Source organism: Salmo salar, chromosome ssa09 (assembly GCF_905237065.1).
Source record: "Salmo salar chromosome ssa09, Ssal_v3.1, whole genome shotgun sequence".
NCBI classification, from domain to species: Eukaryota; Metazoa; Chordata; class Actinopteri; order Salmoniformes; family Salmonidae; genus Salmo; species Salmo salar.
Genome location: NC_059450.1, coordinates 128,436,490 through 128,457,731, shown reverse-complemented (window position 1 = coordinate 128,457,731; position 21,242 = coordinate 128,436,490). Strand labels below are relative to the sequence as shown.

The 21,242-nt window shown below is 44.3% G+C and overlaps 1 protein-coding gene across 1 annotated transcript; it reads right to left on the bottom strand.

Moving 5' to 3' along the window:
* Window positions 1–2,179: 2,179 nt before the first annotated feature.
* LOC106612850 (geminin coiled-coil domain-containing protein 1-like) lies at window positions 2,180–20,134 on the bottom strand. The gene is made up of 5 exons (XM_014214424.2): window positions 19,745–20,134; window positions 15,967–16,141; window positions 15,036–15,124; window positions 10,201–10,317; window positions 2,180–4,345 (listed from the first exon to the last, which is right to left on the bottom strand). The coding sequence occupies exons 1-5, from the start codon at window positions 19,745–19,747 to the stop codon at window positions 3,449–3,451; spliced, it is 1,281 nt and encodes a 426-aa protein (XP_014069899.2). The 5' UTR covers window positions 19,748–20,134; the 3' UTR covers window positions 2,180–3,448.
* Between the last annotated feature and the right edge of the window lie 1,108 nt (window positions 20,135–21,242).

Below are 21,242 nucleotides of genomic sequence, written 5' to 3'. Positions count from 1 at the left end.
ATACTGGACAGGTCCCGTGCTTTGGGGTGATGGATGCTGTGGCGAGGCCGGGTATTTTCAGGCCGGTACGCGCAGTACCAGCTCCCCGCATGTGCCAGGGGAAAGTGGGCATCCAGCCAGTAGGGGTGATGCCAGTCCTGCGCTAGAGACCGCCAGTGCGCCTCTACGGTCCAGTGTTTCCCGCTACACGCACTAGCCTTGAGGTGCGTGTCTCCAGGCTGGCACGTCCAGTACCAGCCCCACGCATCAGGCTTCTAGTGCATCAGCCCAGCCTCGCCAGTCTGGAACCGCCAGAGCCGCCCGCCAGTCTGGAGCCGCCAGAGCCGCCCGCCAGTCTGGAGCCGCCAGAGCCGCCCGCCAGTCTGGAGCCGCCAGAGCCGCCCGCCAGTCTGGAGCCGCCAGAGCCGCCCGCCAGTCTGGAGCCGCCAGGGTCATCAGCCAGGCCGGAGCCGCCAGGGTCATCAGCCAGGCGAGCGCAGCAAGAGTCGCCCGCCAGCCGGGCGCAGCCAGGGTCGCCCGCCAGCCGGGCGCAGCAGGAATCGCCCGCCAGCCGGGCGCAGTCAGGGTCGCCCACCAGTCCTCCGACGCGGCCAGGGGTGCCACCTAAGTGGGCGACGCCGAGGGTGGAGCGGGGTCCACGTCCCGCACCTGAGCCGCCTCCAATATAGGTGGGTTGGGGAGGGGGGGTGTAGCACAGGTGCCGTCGTTGACGGCAGCCACCCTCCCTTCCCTCCCTTTTTTGTTTAGGGGGTATTTTTTTGTTTTTTTTGTAGTATTGGGGGATTTTTTTTGTGTGTTTTCTTTTAAGGTGCATTCCGGGGTCTGCACCTTTAGGGGGGGTACTGTCACGTCCTGACCAGCAGAGGGAGTAGTTGTTTAGTATTTGGTCAGGACGTGGCAGAAGTTGTGTGTTGTATGTAGTTTCTAGTTGTTCTGTTTCTGTGTTAGTCTTGTGACTCCTGATCAGGAACAGCTGGATATCGTTGTTCCTGATTGGGAGTCATATATTAGGTGTGTGTTTTTCTCTTGGGGTTGTGGGTTGTTTTGTTTTAACACTGCTTTATGTTAGCCTGCTAACTGTTCCTGTCGGTCTATTGTTTCTTGTTTTTTGTGTTAATTTTATTCTAATTAAATAGAAAGATGAGCATTCACATCCCGTCTGCGTTTTGGTCATCCATTCACCACGACAGCCGTGACAATTGGCTAATTCATTGAAAACATAGTCTTTGGCTTGCTTGTATAGAGCGGGTACTACCTGTTTGCTGAAATGGGTGCAAGAGTGAAGTTCGTAACGTCGCTCGAGCACTTTCATGAGGTGCTGAAACCCCCTATTCTCGACCACAGGGAATGGGTATCTATCCACGGCTATAAATCAAAGACTGTAAAAAATATAAACATAGCCTACCTACCGCTCTTGTCATTTATTTTCAAGGGCTGTTTGAATGCAGAGAAGAGGCGATGTTGTGTTGTTTCTTTACGTTTCAGTCTTTCTGGGAGTGATGTCAGCGTAAATGTGTCAACATATGAGGTATTGGCAGCTGCATAGGATATTCTCATTGAGCAAAGCAACATACTGTTAAGAGTTTTATCCGCAACTCTCTGGCCATCGTGGTTGTAATCTACTGGGAAGCCAAAAAGTTTATCAAACTAGAGATTTAAACGATGATGGAGGACCCTCCAATTCTGGTTTATTGACCCCACCACTCACCATTGTACAGAACTAGTTCCCGGGTGCGCCTAACAAAAGGACAGTATTAAAGGCGCCAATTAAGATAAAAAATGTGATAACAACAAAAGCGCATAGGCTTTAGTTGTTTTAACAGAATAACCTGAAAAAAATGTTCAGCTCAAATTTATTTAAGAGGCATAGGGTAGGGCTGTGGCGGTCACGAAACTTTCAGCCGGTGATTGTCAAGCAAATAACAGCCGGTCTCATGGTAATTGACTGTTAATTAACATAAACCCATTTAGCATCTACTGGCTTCCACACATAACCTACAAGCCACTGATGCAGACCTTTGGAACATCTACATTTTAAAAAGTCTAATAAATCCATGTAATGTAGCCTACACCTTCACCGAATCACCGTCCCTCCTCTCTCCGCTGAGAAAAGGGGACACAGTCTTCCAGCTTGTTAGCAGTTTATGTTATTCTTCAATAACACAGACCCCAAAGCAAATCAGGGGGAGAAAATAGCTTTATTTGAGAAGGACAAATCATAGATGTTATGCTGAGAAGTAGACGTTCAGTCTTCCCTGTCCTCAGTTTTAATCCACAGAACAAAGAAACAGGATGACACTTATAACCCCCCACCCTAGCCTGGGGTTGACCAATCAGAAGTCCTTGCAGTACAACTGGGCCAATGGCCAAATAACAAGTATCCTGTTCCAGACTCAATGTACAGACCAATGAAAACGTGACACACGTAGCTCTGAGTTCAGGACTGACATTCCACAGATTCTAAACAGCTGTTGAACTGAAAACCAACTATTTCCATTGAGAATTCCCTATTGATCATTCATTCTAGTCCTCTCGTCCTCTGCGTTGTGTATGTATCTACAAAATATTCTTATAAGCTGATGGCAAAACTTAAGTCACACAGTATTATTTCTGCCTCATGCATCAATTCATGTTACTCCTATGAGTGAAATATTCCACGATATTAAAAAAGACAAGCCAAAAATAATAAAAACATAAGTTTATTGAAACACTTTGCTATACTCATTCATTACAGCTGCAGTGCTGGTTGTGGTGTGAGTGGAAGTAGGGATAACACACATTTTATGGCTTATAAAACGTATAAGTGTTGACGGTGCTGAATAACAACTTAAACTTACTCATTTAAAAAAGTTGCTCTTTGCTGTATTTGTTGAGTCTCTCTCTAGTCATGGTTTTTATAGTTTTGAAATATTACATTATCAACTTTGCTGTGTGTTCAAGGAAATTGTGCAGACACTGTGATCTGAGCTATCTGATTGGCCACCTAATAGGTGCACTTGATTTGTTCTCTGGAACTGCTGGGTAGGCGGTGTTCTACCTTCAGACACATTAAATGGTTCAACATGGGAACACTTTGCATTCCTGGCACTAGGGCTGCTGAATCAAGTCAAGATCGTGATCGACTAGTGGGTGAGCACTGATCTAGGGAGTTTTTCCTTGGGTACTGGTTTGATTGAGCTCTGATTGGATGACAGGCTCGGTTTCTGGTCTGTAGAAGGGGAGTAGGATAATAGCTAGGGTCACAAGTCTTTCCTATCCAATTGACCTGACCATGAAAAACTCTGGTCCCTATACAGGAACACAGGAAGTTCTTACCGACATCACTGCTATCATCATTGACACTCAAAATAGGGTTAATATGTTTTTGCTATCCAACTACTTAGGGTCCGCACTTTGCATAGCTAATTGTAGAGCTTGCGTTTGTACGTACGTAGGGTATAAATGAGGCTTACGGGCCTTGTTTGGGGACCCAGGTAAAGTTCCAGCCTCCCTGGGTGTTCTTGCGGACGAAGGCCTGTCCCTGAGGAAAGCTGTGTGTATTGAGTCTGACGCTGCTGGAAGGGTTTAGGGATATGCTGAAGGCCAGCTCTGTCTGGCTACTTGGGGTAGACAATGGGGTAGTCATCACGTCACCCCCTATGGGACTGGAGGGGCTACCGCAGTGCAGGCTGGGAGTGTGGTGCAGTCCGGGACTCCTGTCCTGAGATAGGTTGGGTGAGGAGGCTAAGATGGGCCTGAATGACTGTATTGGATCAGGTGGCGAGAGAGCGTTGACCGATTGGGGCAGTGGAGGTTCATAAGGGTTGACATGGAAATTGGGGGGGACTTCTATGCTAGGGCTGTATAGGACAGACAGCACAGTTCCAGTGAAGTCAGAGCCGGAGTCTGTAGAGACACTGTAGTCACTGTTGGTGTTAAAGCAGTAATCATTGGATAGTCCTATACTGGCACCATTGCACAGGCCATCAGTAGGTGAGTCATAAGCTGTGTTTTTATGATCGGTTGTTTGGCAGTAGTCACCAGAGGAGTCTGTGACGGAGCTGCATTTGGTGAGGGAGCTAATGGAGCAGTTGAAGCTGTATTCAGTGGATGATGTATCGATGGTGTCCTCGTCCTTCAGGCCCAAGGTCTGCAAGATCCACAGGTCCACAGAATCGGTGCAGGCTAGCTCCTCTTCGGAACAGAACTCCAGGGACAAGTTCTGGCAGGTCCGTTTCACCTGAGAACCAAGGAGCAGCTGACTGGCACTGAGGTTCCGGAATTCTCCAACACCCTGCAGATTCTGGATTTCAGAATTCCGCTTCCGGTTCCTCCTCCCATCGCCACTCTGAGCAGAGAGAAGGCTCTATGGAAAAGGAGGAACACAAGCGAAAGAGACAGTTTGAGAGAAACTATACCTATGTAAAGTGGGAATATGAAGTAAATGCACCATCATGTTGCAGGCAATATTCCCTAAACAAATGTTAGGCACTGACCAAATTTCAGGTCTACTGAGCACAAACTTGAATGTTGTAAAATTCTGTGCAACTTCCAGGGCACATTTACTGTGAACACTGAGGCTGTTCCTGCTTTAAGTTACAGTTAACAGTGGCCTACCTACTAAAACAATGGAGAAAATGCATCCCATAACATTTTAACATGGAAATAGCTGTTCTATAATTCAGCCTACAGTAGTAGCCAATGTGTGGTGTTCAATGTACACCTACATTCCATGAGAAAACATGCAGGGCTTGACATTAACCTGTTTATCCACTTGTTCTTCAGACAAGGAGGTGACTGAAAATGTTGTGTTGTTTGATGCAAGAAACCACTTCACAAAATAAAATGCATTATTATTCCCATACCATTATTTAAGAGAATCAGACAAATTACGCTACCCTCTGCCTATTGGCTACTTAGCTTATTGAAGCCTGTCTCAAAATACACCACTGTCCCTTTAAAAAAAAAAAAGCTTGTTACCTGAAGCAACCACTCCCCTATTGCTGTCACGTCCTGGCCAGTATAAAGGTTAATTAGTATTGTAGTTTGGTCAGGACGTGGCAGAGGGTATTCGTTTTATGTGGTTCGGGGTGGTGTGTTTGTTGAAGGGGCATTTGATTTAGTATTCCGGGTTTTTTTGGCACTGTTTGGTTTCCATGTATTCTATGTTTAGTATGTCTGGTTCTATGTTTGGTTAATTGGGGTTGGGACTCTCAGTTGAAGGCAGGTGTTGTCTATCTGCCTTTGATTGAGAGTCCCATATATTAGGGTGTGTGTGTGTTTGTTATTTGTGGGTGATTGTTTCGTGTTTAGCGTAAGTAAGCCTAACAGGACTGTCAGTTTATCGTGAGTTTGTTTTTGTTATTTTGTATATCCATTTTGAGTTTATTAAATGTTCATGAACTATATCAACTCTGCGCGTATTGGTCATCTTTTTCCGACGATGATTTCGTTATATCGTCCTCTGACGAAGAAATCCCTGACAGAATCACCCACCAAACCAAGACCAAGCAGCGGAGAAAGGAGCAGCACGCTCAGGATACGGACTATGTGGAGAGATGGACATGGGAGCAGGTTATGGCCGGAGAAGGCCCATGGAGTATGGCTGGTAAGGACCGGTAACGTTTCCGAGGATCAAGACTGGCGTTTAAGCACGAGAGGCACCCCCAATAATTTTTTTTGGGGGGGCACACGGGTAGTTTGGCTAGGCATAGGAAGAGCCGGAAGCCAGCTACCCGTGGTTATATGGAGGAGCGTATGGGGTGGAGAGCGCCATGTTTCGCTGAGGAGCGCACTATCTCACCCATACGCACGCACAGTCCGGTGCGCGTTGTTCCAGCCCCTCGCAGGTGCCGTGCTAGAGCGGGCATCCAGCCTGGTAGGAGGATGCCTGCGCAGCGCATCTGGTCGCCGGTACGCCTCCGAGGACCAGGCTACCCAACTCCCGCTCTACGCACGGCTACCATCAGGCCCCTGCACAGCCCAGTCTGCCCTGTACCAGCACCCCGCTCGTACAGGGCTACTAGTTCCATCCAGCTAAGACGGGTTGTGCAGGAGGTAAGATCAAGACCGACTGTGCGCCTCCATAGCCCTGGGTTTCCAGCTCCTGTCTCTCGTGCGGACCCGGAAGTGCATCAACCCAGTCCGACTCGTCCTGTTCCCGCTCGCCGCACTAGCCTTCAAGTGCGTAAACCCAGCCACGCCAGTCAACAGTCACCAGAGCTGCCCGCCAGTCAACAGTCGTCACCAGAGCTGCCCGCCAGTCAACAGTCGTCATCAGAGCTGCCCGCCAGTCAACAGTCGTCATCAGAGCTGCCCGCCAGTCAACAGTCGTCATCAGAGCTGCCCGCCAGTCAACAGTCGTCATCAGAGCTGCCCGCCAGTCAACAGTCATCATCAGAGCTGCCTGCCAGTCAACAGTCGTCAGAGCTGCCCGCCAGTCAACAGTCGTCAGAGCTGCCCGCCAGTCAACAGTCGTCAGAGCTGCCCGCCAGTCAACAGTCGTCATCAGAGCTGCCCGCCAGTCAACAGTCGTCATCAGAGCTGCCCGCCAGTCAACAGTCGTCATCAGAGCTGCCCGCCAGTCAACAGTCGTCATCAGAGCTGCCCGCCAGTCAACAGTCGTCGGAGCTGCCCGCCAGTCAACAGTCGTCGGAGTTGCCCGCCAGTCAACAGTCGTCAGAGCTGCCCGCCAGTCAACAGTCACCGGAGTGGCCAGACTGCGCTGAACTGCCGGAGTGGCCAGACTGCGCTGAACTGCCGGAGTGGCCAGACTGCGCTGAACTGCCGGAGTGGCCAGACTGCGCTGAACTGCCGGAGTGGCCAGACTGCCCTGAACTGCCGGAGTGGCCAGACTGCCCTGAACTGCCGGAGTGGCCAGACTGCCCTGAACTGCCGGAGTGGCCAGACTGCCCAGACTGTCCCGAGTGGCCAGACTGCCCAGACTGTCCCGAGTGGCCAGACTGCCCAGACTGTCCCGAACTGCCAGACTGCCCAGACTGTCCCGAACTGCCAGACTGCCCAGACTGTCCCGAACCGCCAGACTGGTCCGACTGCCCCCCGGCGATGCCAGAGTGGCCGGACAGCCTGGAACGCCCGGAACCAGAGCCACCTCCAGATATAGGTGGGTTGGGGAGGGGGGGTGTAGCACAGTGCCATCGTTGACGGCAGCCACCCTCCCTTCCCTCCCTTTAGTAGAGGGGAATTTTGGTTTTGTTGTTTGGGGTTGTTTTTTTTTTTTTTTAAGGTGCTTCCGGGGTTAGCACCTTTAAGGGGGGGGTACTGTCACGTCCTGGCCAGTATAAAGGTTAATTAGTATTGTAGTTTGGTCAGGACGTGGCAGAGGGTATTCGTTTCATGTGGTTCGGGGTGGTGTGTTTGTTGAAGGGGCATTTGATTTAGTATTCCGGGGTTTTTTGGCACTGTTTGGTTTCCATGTATTCTATGTTTAGTCTAGTATGTCTGGTTCTATGTTTGGTTAATTGGGGTTGGGACTCTCAGTTGAAGGCAGGTGTTGTCTATCTGCCTTTGATTGAGAGTCCCATATATTAGGGTGTGTGTGTGTTTGTTATTTGTGGGTGATTGTTTCGTGTTTAGCGTAAGTAAGCCTAACAGGACTGTCAGTTTATCGTGAGTTTGTTTTTGTTATTTTGTATATCCATTTTGAGTTTATTAAATGTTCAAAATGAACTATATCAACTCTGCTGCGTATTGGTCATCTTTTTCCGACGATGATTTCGTTATATCGTCCTCCGACGAAGAAATCCCTGACAATTGCTGACCACAAATGATCTATAACTGGGCTAATAACTCACGAACTAACAAAGGATATTAACAAAATGTGCACACGTGGCTACATGCTACTCTCGCTTTGATCTCAAAACAAGCGCATCTACTCAAGACTGCTCATGCTTTAAACAGTCCAGTTCAAAGTAAATGGCACAGATCCATATATGGTAATGGTTTATTTGCATTTACAGTGAGGGAAAAAAGTATTTGATCCCCTGCTGATTTTGTACGTTTGCCCACTGACAAAGAAATGATCTGTCTGTAATATTAATGGTAGGTTTATTTGAACAGTGAGAGACAGAATAACAACAAAATCCAGAAAAAAGCATGTCAAAATTGTTATAAAATAATTTGCATTTTAATGCGGGAAATAAGTATTTGACCCCTCTGCAAAACATGACTTAGTACTTGGTGGCAAAACCCTTGTTGGCAATCACAGAGGTCAGACGTTTCTTGTAGTTGGCCACCAGGTTTACACACATCTCAGGAGGGATTTTGTCCCACTCCTCTTTGCAGATCTTCTCCAAGTAATTAAGGTTTTGAGGCTGACGTTTGGCAACTCGAACCTTCAGCTCCTTCCACAGATTTTCTATGGGATTAAGGTCTGGAGACTGGCTAGGCCACTCCAGGATCTTAATGTGCTTCTTCTTGAGCCACTCCTTTGTTGCCTTGGCCGTGTGTTTTGGGTCACTGTCATGCTGGAATACCCATCCACGACCCATTTTCAATGCCCTGGCTGAGGGAAGGAGGTTCTCGCCCAAGATTTGACGGTACATCGTCCCTTTGATGCAGTGAAGTTGTCCTGTCCCCTTAGCAGAAAAACACCCCCAAAGCATAATGTTTCCACCTCCATGTTTGACGATGGGGATGGTGTTCTTGGGGTCTTAAGCAGCATTCCACCTCCTCCAAACACGGCGCGTTGAGTTGATGACAAAGAGCTCCATTTTGGTCTCATCTGACCACATTACTTTCACCCAGTTGTCCTCTGAATCATTCAGATGTTCATTGGCAAACTTCAGACAGGCATGTATATGTGCTTTCTTGAGCAGGGGGGACCTTGCGGGCGCTGCAGGATTTCAGTCCTTCACGGCGTAGTGTGTTACCAATTGTTTTCTTGGTGACTATGGTCCCGGCTGCCTTGAGATCATTGACAAGATCCTCCCGTGTAGTTTTGGGCTGATTCCTCACCGTTCTCATGATCATTGCAACTCCACGAGGTGAGATCTTGCATGGAGCCCCAGGCCGAGGGAGATTGACAGTTCTTTTGTGTTTCTTCCATTTGCGAATAATCGCACCAACTGTTGTCACCTTCTCACCAAGCTGCTTGGCGATGGTCTTGTAGCCCATTCCAGCCTTGTGTAGGTCTACAATCTTGTCCCTGACATCCTTGGAGAGCTCTTTGGTCTTGGCCATGGTGGAGAGTTTGGAATCTGATTGATTGATTGCTTCTGTGGACAGGTGTCTTTTATACAGGTAACAATCTGAGATTAGGAGCACTCCCTTTAAGAGTGTGCTCCTAATCTCAGCTCGTTACCTGTATAAAAGACACCTGGGAGCCAGAAATCTTTCTGATTGAGAGGGGGTCAAATACTTATTTCCCTCATTAAAATGCTAATCAATTTATAACACATGCGCTTTTTTGTTGTTATTCTGTCTCTCACTGTTCAAATAAACCTACCATTAAAATTATAGACTGATCATTTCTTTGTCAGTGGGCAAACGTACAAAATCAGCAGGGGATCAAATACTTTTTTCCCTCACTGTATAAACTTGGTGGGTTGAGCCCTGAATGCTGATTGGCTGACAGCCGTGGTATATCAGACTGTATACCATGGATATGACAAAACATGTATTTCTACTACTCTAATTATGTTGGTAACCAGTATAAAATAGCAATAAGGCACCTCGGGGGTTTGTGCTATATTGCCAATATACCACGGCTAAGAGCTGTGTCCAGGCACTCCGCGTTGCGTTGGGCATAAGAACAGTCGTTAGCTGTGGTATATTAGCCATATACCACACCCCATCGGGCCTTATTGCTTAAATAAGCCTACTGCAGTTCTGATTGGTTATGCAGCACCGGTCTGTGTAGAGCATGTCAATACTAATATTGTGTTGATTTGATCACAATTGCCACAGTAAATGGAAACGTTGACAGTGTTAACTAACAAGAAAAAATCTAGAAAATTGAGTGAAGTTCAATCTCGTGCATCTCTCCATGGGCTGATACTGTATTTCTTTTATCCCGCAGTCAAAGGGGAGCTGCGCGGCAGTCTCGGGTCTGCTGCGTGCCGGGGCACGCGCGCCGTTTAGAGGGAACATTGGTTGCAGGCTTTCCAAAGGGCAACCTTATTTACTATGCTATGTTTAGAGATGAAACTTTAGAGCAACTCAGATGAAATTAATCAACCAATTCATCTATGAAGTAATTACCTTAGTTTTTTTCTCCAAGGCTTTCACACTTGAGGAGTTTAAGAATTCTTTGAGATTGTTATTTTCCTCTTGCAGTCTTGCCAGTTCCTCCTCTCTTTGTATCAATGTGTCTTGAAGCTTAGGAAAGTTGAGGAAAAATCAGTAAATATCAACAGGACAAATTATATCTTCATTATTTTATTTACTCATTTGAATATATATATATATATATACACATACATACATACATATACACACACATACACAACCGTTCAAAAGTTTGGAGTCACTTAGAAATGTCCTTGTTTTTGAAAGAAAAGCAAAAAAATGTGTCCATTAATATAACATCAAATTGATCAGAAATACAGTGTAGACATTGTTAATGTAAATGACTATTGTAGCTGGAAACGGCAGATTTTTTATGGAATATCTACATAGGCGTACAGAGGCCCATTATCAGCAACCATCACTCCTGTGTTCCAATGGCATGTTGTGTTAGCTAATCCAAGTTTATCATTTTAAAAGGCTAATTCATCATTATAAAACCCATTTGCAATTATGTTAGCACAGCTGAAAACTGTTGTTCTGATTAAAGAAGCAATAAAACTGGCCTTCTTTAGACTAGTTGAGTATCTGGAGCATCAGCATTTGTGGGTTCGATTACAGGCTCAAAATGGCCAGAAACAAAGAACTTTCTTCTGAAACTCGTCAATCTATTCTTGTTCTGAGAAATTAAGGCTATTCCATGCGAGAAATTGCCAAGAAACTGAAGATCTCGTACAATGCTGTGTACTACTCCCTTCACAAAACAGCGCAAACTGGCTCTAACCAGAATAGAAAGAGTGGGAGGCCCCGGTGCACAACTGAGCAAGAGGACAAGTACATTAGAGTGTCTAGTTTGAGAAACAAACAGACACCTCACAAGTCCTCAACTGGCAGCTTCATTAAATAGTACCCACAAAACACCAGTTTCAAATTCAACAGTGAAGAGGTGACTCCGGGACAGTGTCACCAGCAAAGCACCCTCACACCATAACACTTCCTCCTCCACGCTTTACAGTGGGAAATACACGTGCAGAGATCATCCGTTCACCAATAGCACATCTCACAAAGACACAGCGGTTGGAACCAAAAATCTCCAATTTGGACTCCAGACCAAAGGACAAATTTCCACTGGTTTAATGTCCATTGCTCATGTTTCTTGGCAAAAGCAAGTCTCTTCTTCTTATTGGTGTCCTTTAGTAGTGGTTTCTTTGCAGCAATTCAACCATGAAGGCCTGATTTACGCAGTCTCCTCTGAACAGTTGATGTTGAGATGTGTCTTGTTACTTGAACTCTGTGAAGCATTTATTTGGACTGCAATCTGAGGTGCAGTTAACTCTAATATACGTATCCTCTGCAGAAGAAGTAACTCTGGGTCTTCCTTTCCTGTGGCAGTCCTCATGAGAGCCAGTTTCATCATAGAGCTTGATGATTTTTGCAACTGCACTTGAAGAAACGTTCAAAATATTTTAAATTTTCCGTATTGACTGACCTTCATGTCTTAAAGTAATGATGGAGTGTCGTTTCTCTTTGCTTATGTGATCTGTTCTTGCCATAATATGGACTTGGCTTGTTACCAAATAGGGCAATCTTCTGTATACCACCCCTACCTTGTCACAACACAACTGATTGGCTCAAACGCATTAAGAAGGAAAGAAATTCCACAAAATAACTTTTAACAAGACACACCTGTTAATTGAAATGCCTTTCATGTGACTACCTCATGAAGCTGGTTGAGAGAATGCCAAGAATGTGCAAATCTGTCATCAAGGCAAAGGGCGGCTACTTATGAAGAATCTCAAATATATTTTGATTTGTTTAACACTTTTTTGGTTACTAGATGATTCCATATGTGTTATTTCATAGTTTTGATGTTTCACTATTATTCTACAATGTATAAAATAGTAAAAATAAAGAAAAACCCTGGAATGAGTAGGTGTGTCCAAACCTTTGACAAGTACCGTAAGTATTCAGACCCTTTGCTATGAGACTCGAAATTGGGCTCAGGTGCGTCCTGTTTCAATTAATCATCCTCGAGATGTTTCTACAAGTTGATTGGAGACCACCTGTGGTAAATTCAATTGATTCGACATGATTTGGAAAGACACACACCTGTCTGTATAAGGTCTCACAATTGACAGTGCATGTCAGAGCAAAAACCAAACCACTACTAAAGGAAATAAAGGTGAAATAAAAATAAAAGAGGTCTAAGGAATTGTCCGTAGAGCTCCAAGAGAGGATTGCGTTGAGGCACAGATCTGGGGAAGGGTACCAAAAACATTCTGCAGCATTGAATGTCGCCAAGAACACTGTGGCCTTCATCATTCTCAAATGGAAGAAGTTTGGAACCACCAAGACTCTTCCCACAGTCGTGGCCAAAAGTTTTGAGAATCACACAAATATTAATTTCCACAAAGTTTGCTGCTTCAGTGTCTTTAGATATTTTGTTAGATGTTACTATGGAATACTGAAGTATAATTACAAGCATTTCATAAGTGTCAAAGGCTTTTATTGACAATTACATGAAGTTGATGCAAAGAGTCAATATTTGCGTGTTGATCCTTATTTTTCAAGACCTCTGCAATCCGCCCTGGCATGCTGTCAATTAACTTCTGGGCCACATCCTGACTGATGTTAGCCCATTCTTGCATAATCAATGCTTGGAGTTTGTCAGAATTTATGGGTTTTTGTTTGTCCACCCGCCTCTTGAGGATTGACCACAAGTTCTCAATGGGATTAAGCTCTGGGAAGTTTCCTGGCCATGGACCCAAAATATCAATGTTTGTTCCCCGAGCCACTTAGTTATCACTTTTGCCTTATGGCAAGGTGCTCCATCATGCTGGAAAAGGCATTGTTCGTCACCAAACTGTTCCTGGATGGTTGGGAGAAGTTGCTCTCGGAGGATGTGTTGGTACCATTCTTCATTCATGGCTGTGTTCTTAGGCAAAATTGTGAGTGAGCCCACTCCCTTGGTTGAGAAGCAACCCAATACATGAATGGTCTCGGGATGCTTTACTGTTGGCATGACACAGGACTGATGGTTGCACTCACCTTGTCTTCTCCGGACAGGCTGTTTTCCGGATGCCCCAAACAATCGGAAAGGGGATTCATCAGAGAAAATGACTTTACCCCAGTCCTCAGCAGTCCAATCCCTGTACATTTTGCAGAACATCAGTCTGTCCCTGATGTTTTTCCTGGAGAGAAGTGTCTTCTTTGCTGGCCTTCTTGACACCAGGCCATCCTCCAAAAGTCTTCGCCTCACTGTGCGTGCAGATGCACTCACACCTGCCTGCTGCCATTCCTGAGAGCAAGCTCCGTACTGGTGGTGCCCCAATCCCGCAGCTGAATTTCAACTTTAGGAGATGGCCGTGGTTGCGGAAGAACAATGATTGCACTACCCTCCTTTTGAAGCTTCCAGTCTGTTATTCGAACCCAATCAGCATGACAGAGTGACCTCCAGCCTTGTCCTCGTCAACACTCACACCTGTGTTAACGAGAGAATTGCTGACATGATGTCAGCTGGTCCTTTTGTGGCAGGGCTGAAATGCAGTGGAAATGTTTTTGGGGGATTCAGTTCATTTGCATGGCAAAGAGGGACTGTGCAATTAATTGCAATTCATCTGATCACTCTTCATAACATTCTGGAGTATATGCAAATTGCCAACATACAAACTGAGGCAGCGGACTTTGTGAAAATTAATATTTGTGTCATTCTCAAAACTTTTGGCCACGACTGTAGACCTGGCCGCCTGGCCAAACTGAACAATCGGGGAAGAAGGGTCAGGGAGGTGACCAAGAACCGGATGGTCACTCTGACAGAGCTCCAGAGTTCCTCTGTGGTGATGGGAGAACCTTCCAGAAGGACAACCATCTCTGCAGCACTCCACCAATCAGGCCTTTATGGTAGAGTGGCCAGACGGAAGCCACTCCTCAGTAAAAGTCACATGACAGCCTGCTTGTAGTTTGCCAAAAGGCACCTAAAGGTCTCTCAGACCATGAGAAACAAGATTCTCTCTTTGGCCTGAATGACAAGCTTCACGTCTGGAGGAAAACTGGCACCATCCCTACGGTGAAGCATGGTGGTGGCAGCATCATGCTGTGGGGATGTTTTTCAGCGGCAAGGACTGGGAGACTATTCAGGTTTGAGGGAAAGATGAATGGAGCAAAGCACAGAGAGATAGATCCTTGATGAAAACCTGCTCCAGAGCGCCTTCCAACAGGACAACGACCCTAAATACACAGCCAAGACAACGCAGGAGTGGCTTTGGGACAAGACTCTGAATGTCCTTGAGTGGCCCAGCCAGAGCCCAGACTTGAACCTGAATGAACATCTCTGGAGAGTCCTGAAAATAGCTATGCAGCAATGCTCCCCATTCAACCTGACAGAGTTTGAGAGGATCCGCAAAGAATAATGGGAGAAACTCCTCAAATACAGGTGTGCCAAGCTTGTAGCGTCATACCCAAGAAGACTTGAGGCTGTAATCGCTGCCAAAGATGATTCAACAAAGTATTGAGTGAAGGGTCTGAATACGTATGTAAATGTAATATTTCAGTTTTCTGAAAAACTGTTTTTGATTTGTCATTATGGGGTATTGTATGTAGATTGATGAGGAAAATAAGAATTGATGAGGAAAATAGAATAAGGCTGTAACGTAACAAAATGTAGAAAAAGTCAAGGGGTCTGAATACTTTCCGAATGCACTATAACAGGGTTAAGTGCCTGGTAAGGGGCTTGAGTGCCTTGAAAGGACCCAACAGCAGGTAGCACATGAGATTCTGATGAAAGAACCCCTCCAGTTTTTTTGTGTAAATACCTGCTTGTTTCTCTGCAAATGTGGCGACAGGTGGTCATTCCAGTTGGGGTCAGGTGGAGAGGTCCCACAGTCCAAGCAGGAGAGGAGTTCTAGGTGGGAGAGGAGACAGAGACATGACCCTAAATATAAAACATATAATTCCAATAACAGCAAATTGCAGTAAAGGCTTTTGATAGATTTACTGACTAAACTCAACCGCATGATGTACATTACATCCATGGAGTTGAGTGGAGACTAACCTCCAACTACTTAGAGTCGCTGTGTGTCCTACGTAGCTGCATGCCTTTCTGTTTGCTGAAACCATACTTTTTAATAAAACGTTAATCAAATACAACCACTGCTGCTGTTGCTCTAAATGGCAACTAAGTGCGAATGTGCCAATTGAATCTCAACGAGCAAACAGTCAGTGGTTGTATTTGATTAACAATTTACTAAAAAGTATGGATTTCAGCAAAGAAAGAAATTCACTCAGCTACAGTGGACCAACATAGGTACACAGTAAGGGTTTAAGAATTTACAATTTTAGAAGTATTGATTGCACAGCGACTCAAAGTAGTCAAAGATTCACTTCACAAACTTTAGTCTCGACTCAACTCCGTGGATGTGATGCACATTTTGGAGTTGAGTTTAGTCAGCAAGAGATAGACAGGCCTACATTAGTAAATAATGTGTACAGTATAAAGAAAAAGAAAGAAAGAAAGAAAGAAAGAAAGAAAGAAAGAAAGAAAGAAAGAAAGAAAGAAAGAAAGAAAGAAAGAAAGAAAGAAAAAGAAAGGAAACAGTCAGAAGACTTAGGACAGGACGTTAGATCAATCATATTCTGTGACATCCAAATGCGGATAATTCCAGTGATAAACGTGCTAGCCCAACGGAGTCTCACGCTGAACATAGCATATTGCTGCTAAGTAAAAATGTATTTCAAACAACTTACCCCTCTGTGTCGGTTCCTGCTGGCAGGCTGTGTTGTCCGGGGAACCAGCGGCCCAAAAGGAGGCCAGAGTCACCGTGGAAACATCAACACTGTCTGCTGACGTTGGGGCGGGGTAAGGGCAGTCGTAGAGTTGGCCCCCTACGAAGCTCAGATCTTGGCAAGTCTGGGCAGTGCGCTGTAAAACAAATAGGCACGAGGGATAGCTCATCAATAAAGTCATAGCTTATCAATTTTTTTATTTTTTTAATTTTTTTTATTTTACAAGGTAAGTTGACTGAGAACACGTTCTCATTTTACAGCAACGGCCTGGGGAATAGTTTCAGGGGATAGGAGAGGGATGAATGAGCCAATTGTAAGTTGGGGATGATTAGGTGGCCGTGATGGTATGAGGGCCAGTTAAAGGCCTTATAGTAGATAGCCTAAAGTAGACCATATTTGTTCAGTCGAACTATCAAAAATGTCATATTGGAAGTATATCATTGTACATTATAACATGTTCATGATCATCAATTGTGACAATAATTGATCACCTAATGCAGATAGATGTAATGAATTGTGATCTGTCTCTCTTGTATGGAACTATCACAAATTGGCTTCAAGGAACCTTAGATGCAACATCCTTATTTGATGTGAATTCCAGTTAGATCGAATAAATTCAACAACCAGATGTGTTTAAAATATAACTAAATAAGTAGATTGTCTCAAGCTATCTGCAATTTCCCATGTCGTAATATGAAATGTGTAGAAGGTTCCTCAACAGTTGTAGCGATCAGCATCATCTACCTGTTTTGTCCAACTTATCCAAACTGTGCAAATTCCTGATCCCTTGGCACGTTCACAAAATCTCAGCACTTCAGTCAACAGTGTAGGCCACGCTATGTTTTATAAAACTTTGAATCAAACTTAAATACGGTGCATTCCGAAAGTGTTCAGACCCCTTGACTTTTTCCACATTTTGTTATGTTACAGCCTTATTCTAAAAAAAAAAATTTTTAATTCTCTCCTGATCAATCTACAGACAAACTTTAATTTGGGGATAATAACATAATAACAAAGTAAAAACAGGTTTTTAGAAATGTTAGCAAATGTGTGTGTATATATATATATATATATATAAATATTACATATACATAAGTATTCAGACCCTTTACTCAGTACTTTGTTGAAGCACCTTTTGGCAGAGATTACAGCCTTGAGTCTTTTAGGTATGACGCTACAAGCGTGGCACATCTGTATTTGGGGGCTTCCTCTCATTCTTCTCTGCAGATCCTATCAAGGTCTGTCAGGTCAGATGGTGAGCATCGCTGCACAGCTATTTTCAGGACAAGAGATGTTTGATCGGGTTCAAGTCCGGGCTCTGGCTGGCCCACTCAAGGACATTCAGAGACTTGTCCCAAAGCCACTCCTGCGTTGTCTTGGCTGTGTGCTTAGGGTCGTTGTCCTGTTGGAAGGTGAACCTTCGCCCCAGTCTGAAGTCCTGAGCGCTCTGGAGCAGGTTTTCATCAAGGATCTCTCTGTGCTTTGCGCCGTTCATCTTTCCCTCGATCCTGACTGGTCCCCCAGGCCCTGCCGCTGAAAAACATCCCCATAGCATGATGCTGCCACCACCATAACTTCAAACATGGTTTCATCAGACCAGAGAATCTTGTTTCTCATGGTCAGAAAGTCCTTTAAGTGCCTTTTGGCAAACTCCAAGGAGGCTGTGATGTGCCTTTTACTGAAGGGTGGCTTCCCTCTGGCCACCACCCTGAATGCCTGATTGGTGGAATATTGCAGAGATGGGTGTCCTTCTGGAAGGTTCTCCCATCTCCACAGAGGAACTCTGGAGCTCTGTCAGAGTGATCATAGATTCCAAATTTCTTCCATTAAACAATGATGGAGGCCACTGTGTTCTTGGGGACCTTCAATGCTGCTGAAATGTTTTGGTACCCTTCACCAGATCTGTCCCTCGACACAATCCTGTCTCAGAGCTCTACAGACAATTCCTTAGACCCCATGGCTTGGTTTTTGCTCTGACATGCACTGTCAACTGTGGGACCCTATATAGACAGGTGTGTGCCTTTCCAAATCATGTCGAATCATTTGAATTTACCACAGGTGGACTCCAATCGAGTTGTAGAAACATCTCAAGGATGACCAATGGAAACAGGATGCACCTGAGTGCAACTTTGAGTCATTGCAAAGGGTCTGAATACTTATGTAAATAAGGAATTTCATTTTTTTTTATTTTAAATAAATGTGCAAACATTTCTAAAAACCTGTTTTCGCTTTGTCATTATGGGGTATTGTGTGTAGATTGTTGACAGAAAACATTCATTTAATCAATTTTAGAATAAGGCTGTAACGTAACAAAATCTGGAAAAGGGGAAGGGGTCTGAATAATTTCCGAATGCACAGTACATCTTTTTAAAATAAAACTAGTCACATGCAAGTCTGCAATAGCACTAAATTGCCGGTGAACACAATCACAATGTGCTGATGAACATTAAAGGCCCAGTGCAGTCAAAAATGTGATTTTCCTATGTTTTATATACAGTACCAGTCAAAAGTTTGGACACACCAACTCATTCAAGGGTTTTCTTTACATTTTTGTATTTTCTATATTGTAGAATAATAGTGAAGACATCAAAACTATGAAATTACACATATGCTTGGAGTGTACAAAGCTGTCATCAAGGCAAAAGGTGGCTACTTTGAAGAATCGCAAATATAAAATATATTTTGATTTCTTTAACACTTTTCTGGTTACTACATGATTCCATATGTGTTATTTCATAGTGTTGATGTCTTCAATATTATTCTACAATGTAGAAATTAGTACAAATAAAGAAAATGTCACGATCGTCGTAATGGATGGACCAAGGCGCAGCGGGTATGTGAATGCTAATTTTATTTAACACGAAAAAAAACAAGAAAACGATGAACAGACGACAAACAGCCTTGTAGGCTCACACAGCAGTACAAAGAACAATCTCCCTCAATCCCCAAAACAAACAAACTCCTAATTATAGGACCTTCAATCAGAGGCAACAATAACCAGCTGCCTCCAATTGAAGACCCCAATCCCAAATACTAAACATAGAAATAAACACCCTAGAAACAGACATAGAACTGTACAACATAGAACTAAACCAAAAACCCCGGAAACATAAATAAAACGACCCTCTACATAAACACACACTCAAAACCATATAAAACAAACACTCCCTGCCACGTCCTGACCAAACTATAATAACAAATAACCCCTTTACTGGTCAGGACGTGACAAAAAACCCCTGGAATGAGTAGGTGTGTCCAAACCTTTGACTGGTACTGTATACTTCCACAGTTAGAATAATACTGTGAAATTGTGAAAACGATGATATTGCACTTTTGAAAAGACTGTTTGAAAAGACTGCCTGAAATTTCAGCCTGTTTTGGTGGGATGACATCACCAGGCAGTAAATTGGTTAATAGACCAATAAGAAAGAGAGTTCCAAACCTCTCTGCCGATAACAGCTAGTTTTCAGTTTTCCCCTCTCCACCCAGACCACTCCCAGACAGTCTTAGCAAAAATCTTCCTTGAGAAATTGATCTTTACCAAGAAGCCATTTTTGTTTCTTTTTGATAATTTTAATTGAAAAAAAAGAATCGCAGTCACCCAGATATGATTTGACATTGATATAAATACAGCTGTATTGGACCTTTAACTCAGGAAAAAGTTGATTTTAATTAGGAAAATGGACAACAAGACATTCATAAATGTTTAAGTGTCAAATGATGTGACCAGGACACTCACCATTGATCTGGTAGGGTTATACGGAGTAGACTGTGTGGGGCTTCGGGAATGCTCCGAACCTGTAAAGAGAGCTGCTGCTGGGTTGGGGGTCAGTGAGTATGTAGGCTACAACTAATCTTCATTTTGCAGTAGCAGTGACGCCTGAGCCCTATATCCCCTTTTCTCCAAGCAATCTAATTTGAGGATCTAAAGCTGTTAAACTTGTGACGTGATATATTGGACCGTTGGTGTCATTGTAATCCACATCTTTGCCGCCTGTTTCATTAAATCAGAATAAATCAAGTTAAGTTATGCACGTCACTTAATGCAGTAGCATACACCAATACTTATTCTATTTCGCAATGTGTGTGAGTGTATAGCCGAATCATCAAGTCATTCTGCGAAGGAGGAGATATGATGGAGAGATAAAAATCCTCAGAGCGCACCTGTGCGCAGGACTCTGTCTATTGGATGGCACCGAGTTAACGTTTAAACCAAGAAGAGATAGTTAAGAGACATGAGGAATTAATTTAACCAAATGTGTGTCATGGGTAGACATGCATATACCCACACCTCCACTCAACTTGCAGTTAAATGAAAGGTACCTTTGAGTGACACATTAACATGGTCTTGTATGAGAGATGAGGTGAGAGAGCGCGCGGGGGGGGGGAGAGGGTAGGGTTGTACTGTATTAATTGTAATGATGCTGGTGGTATATTTTCTGAATGATTTCTAGCTAAATATGTGCACTCGATCAATGGAACCGTATAAAGTTCGCTACATAATTGTTTATCATTTTTTCACCCCTCAAATGAAGGAAGGTCCTGCGCCCTTTGGGGGGCTCGACCAGGGGTTTAATTGGTCCAGGTCCCACCTATGATCCAAATGAGAGCCAGGCGGAGCTGACACCCGGTACCTTTGGTTAGTTGAATTATCAAATAAAAAATGGTTGTCCACATGTAATTTTCCACAGCCAACAACACAAGTAAGTAACAGCAAAGTCAGACAATCCCACAGTAGAACGAATAGTATACCTATTCAATTGCTCAGCCTGTCGCATTCTATATGAGAAAACAATATTCCTCTCGAGGCTCATTGAAATTGCAAGTGCCGCACACGGAGAGAAATATACATGCCCAGTCATTGTACAATGTTCTTAATGTAGTCGTGGGAAAACACGACTATGAAAGCCGTTTTGATGCCCACTGTTAAAAGAGGAAGATCACAGAGCTTTATTGTGTTAGTAGGCTACACTTATTTCTCAAATCCAAGAAATTAATAAAATACACAATTTTAGAACCTGCATGGTCATGGTTTGTGGGTGTTAGCGCTCACCAATGCCGTTGAATGCGTAGGGAAGACGGGCTAAATCTAACCAGGGTCAGGTGTAACAGGTAGGCCCTAAATTATAATCACAGTACATGATACTTAGTTGGCTGAGTGCCAGTGGAATGTTTTTTGTGGGGGACATTCAACTCATCAATATGTTGCTAACTACACTGCTCAAAAAAATAAAGGG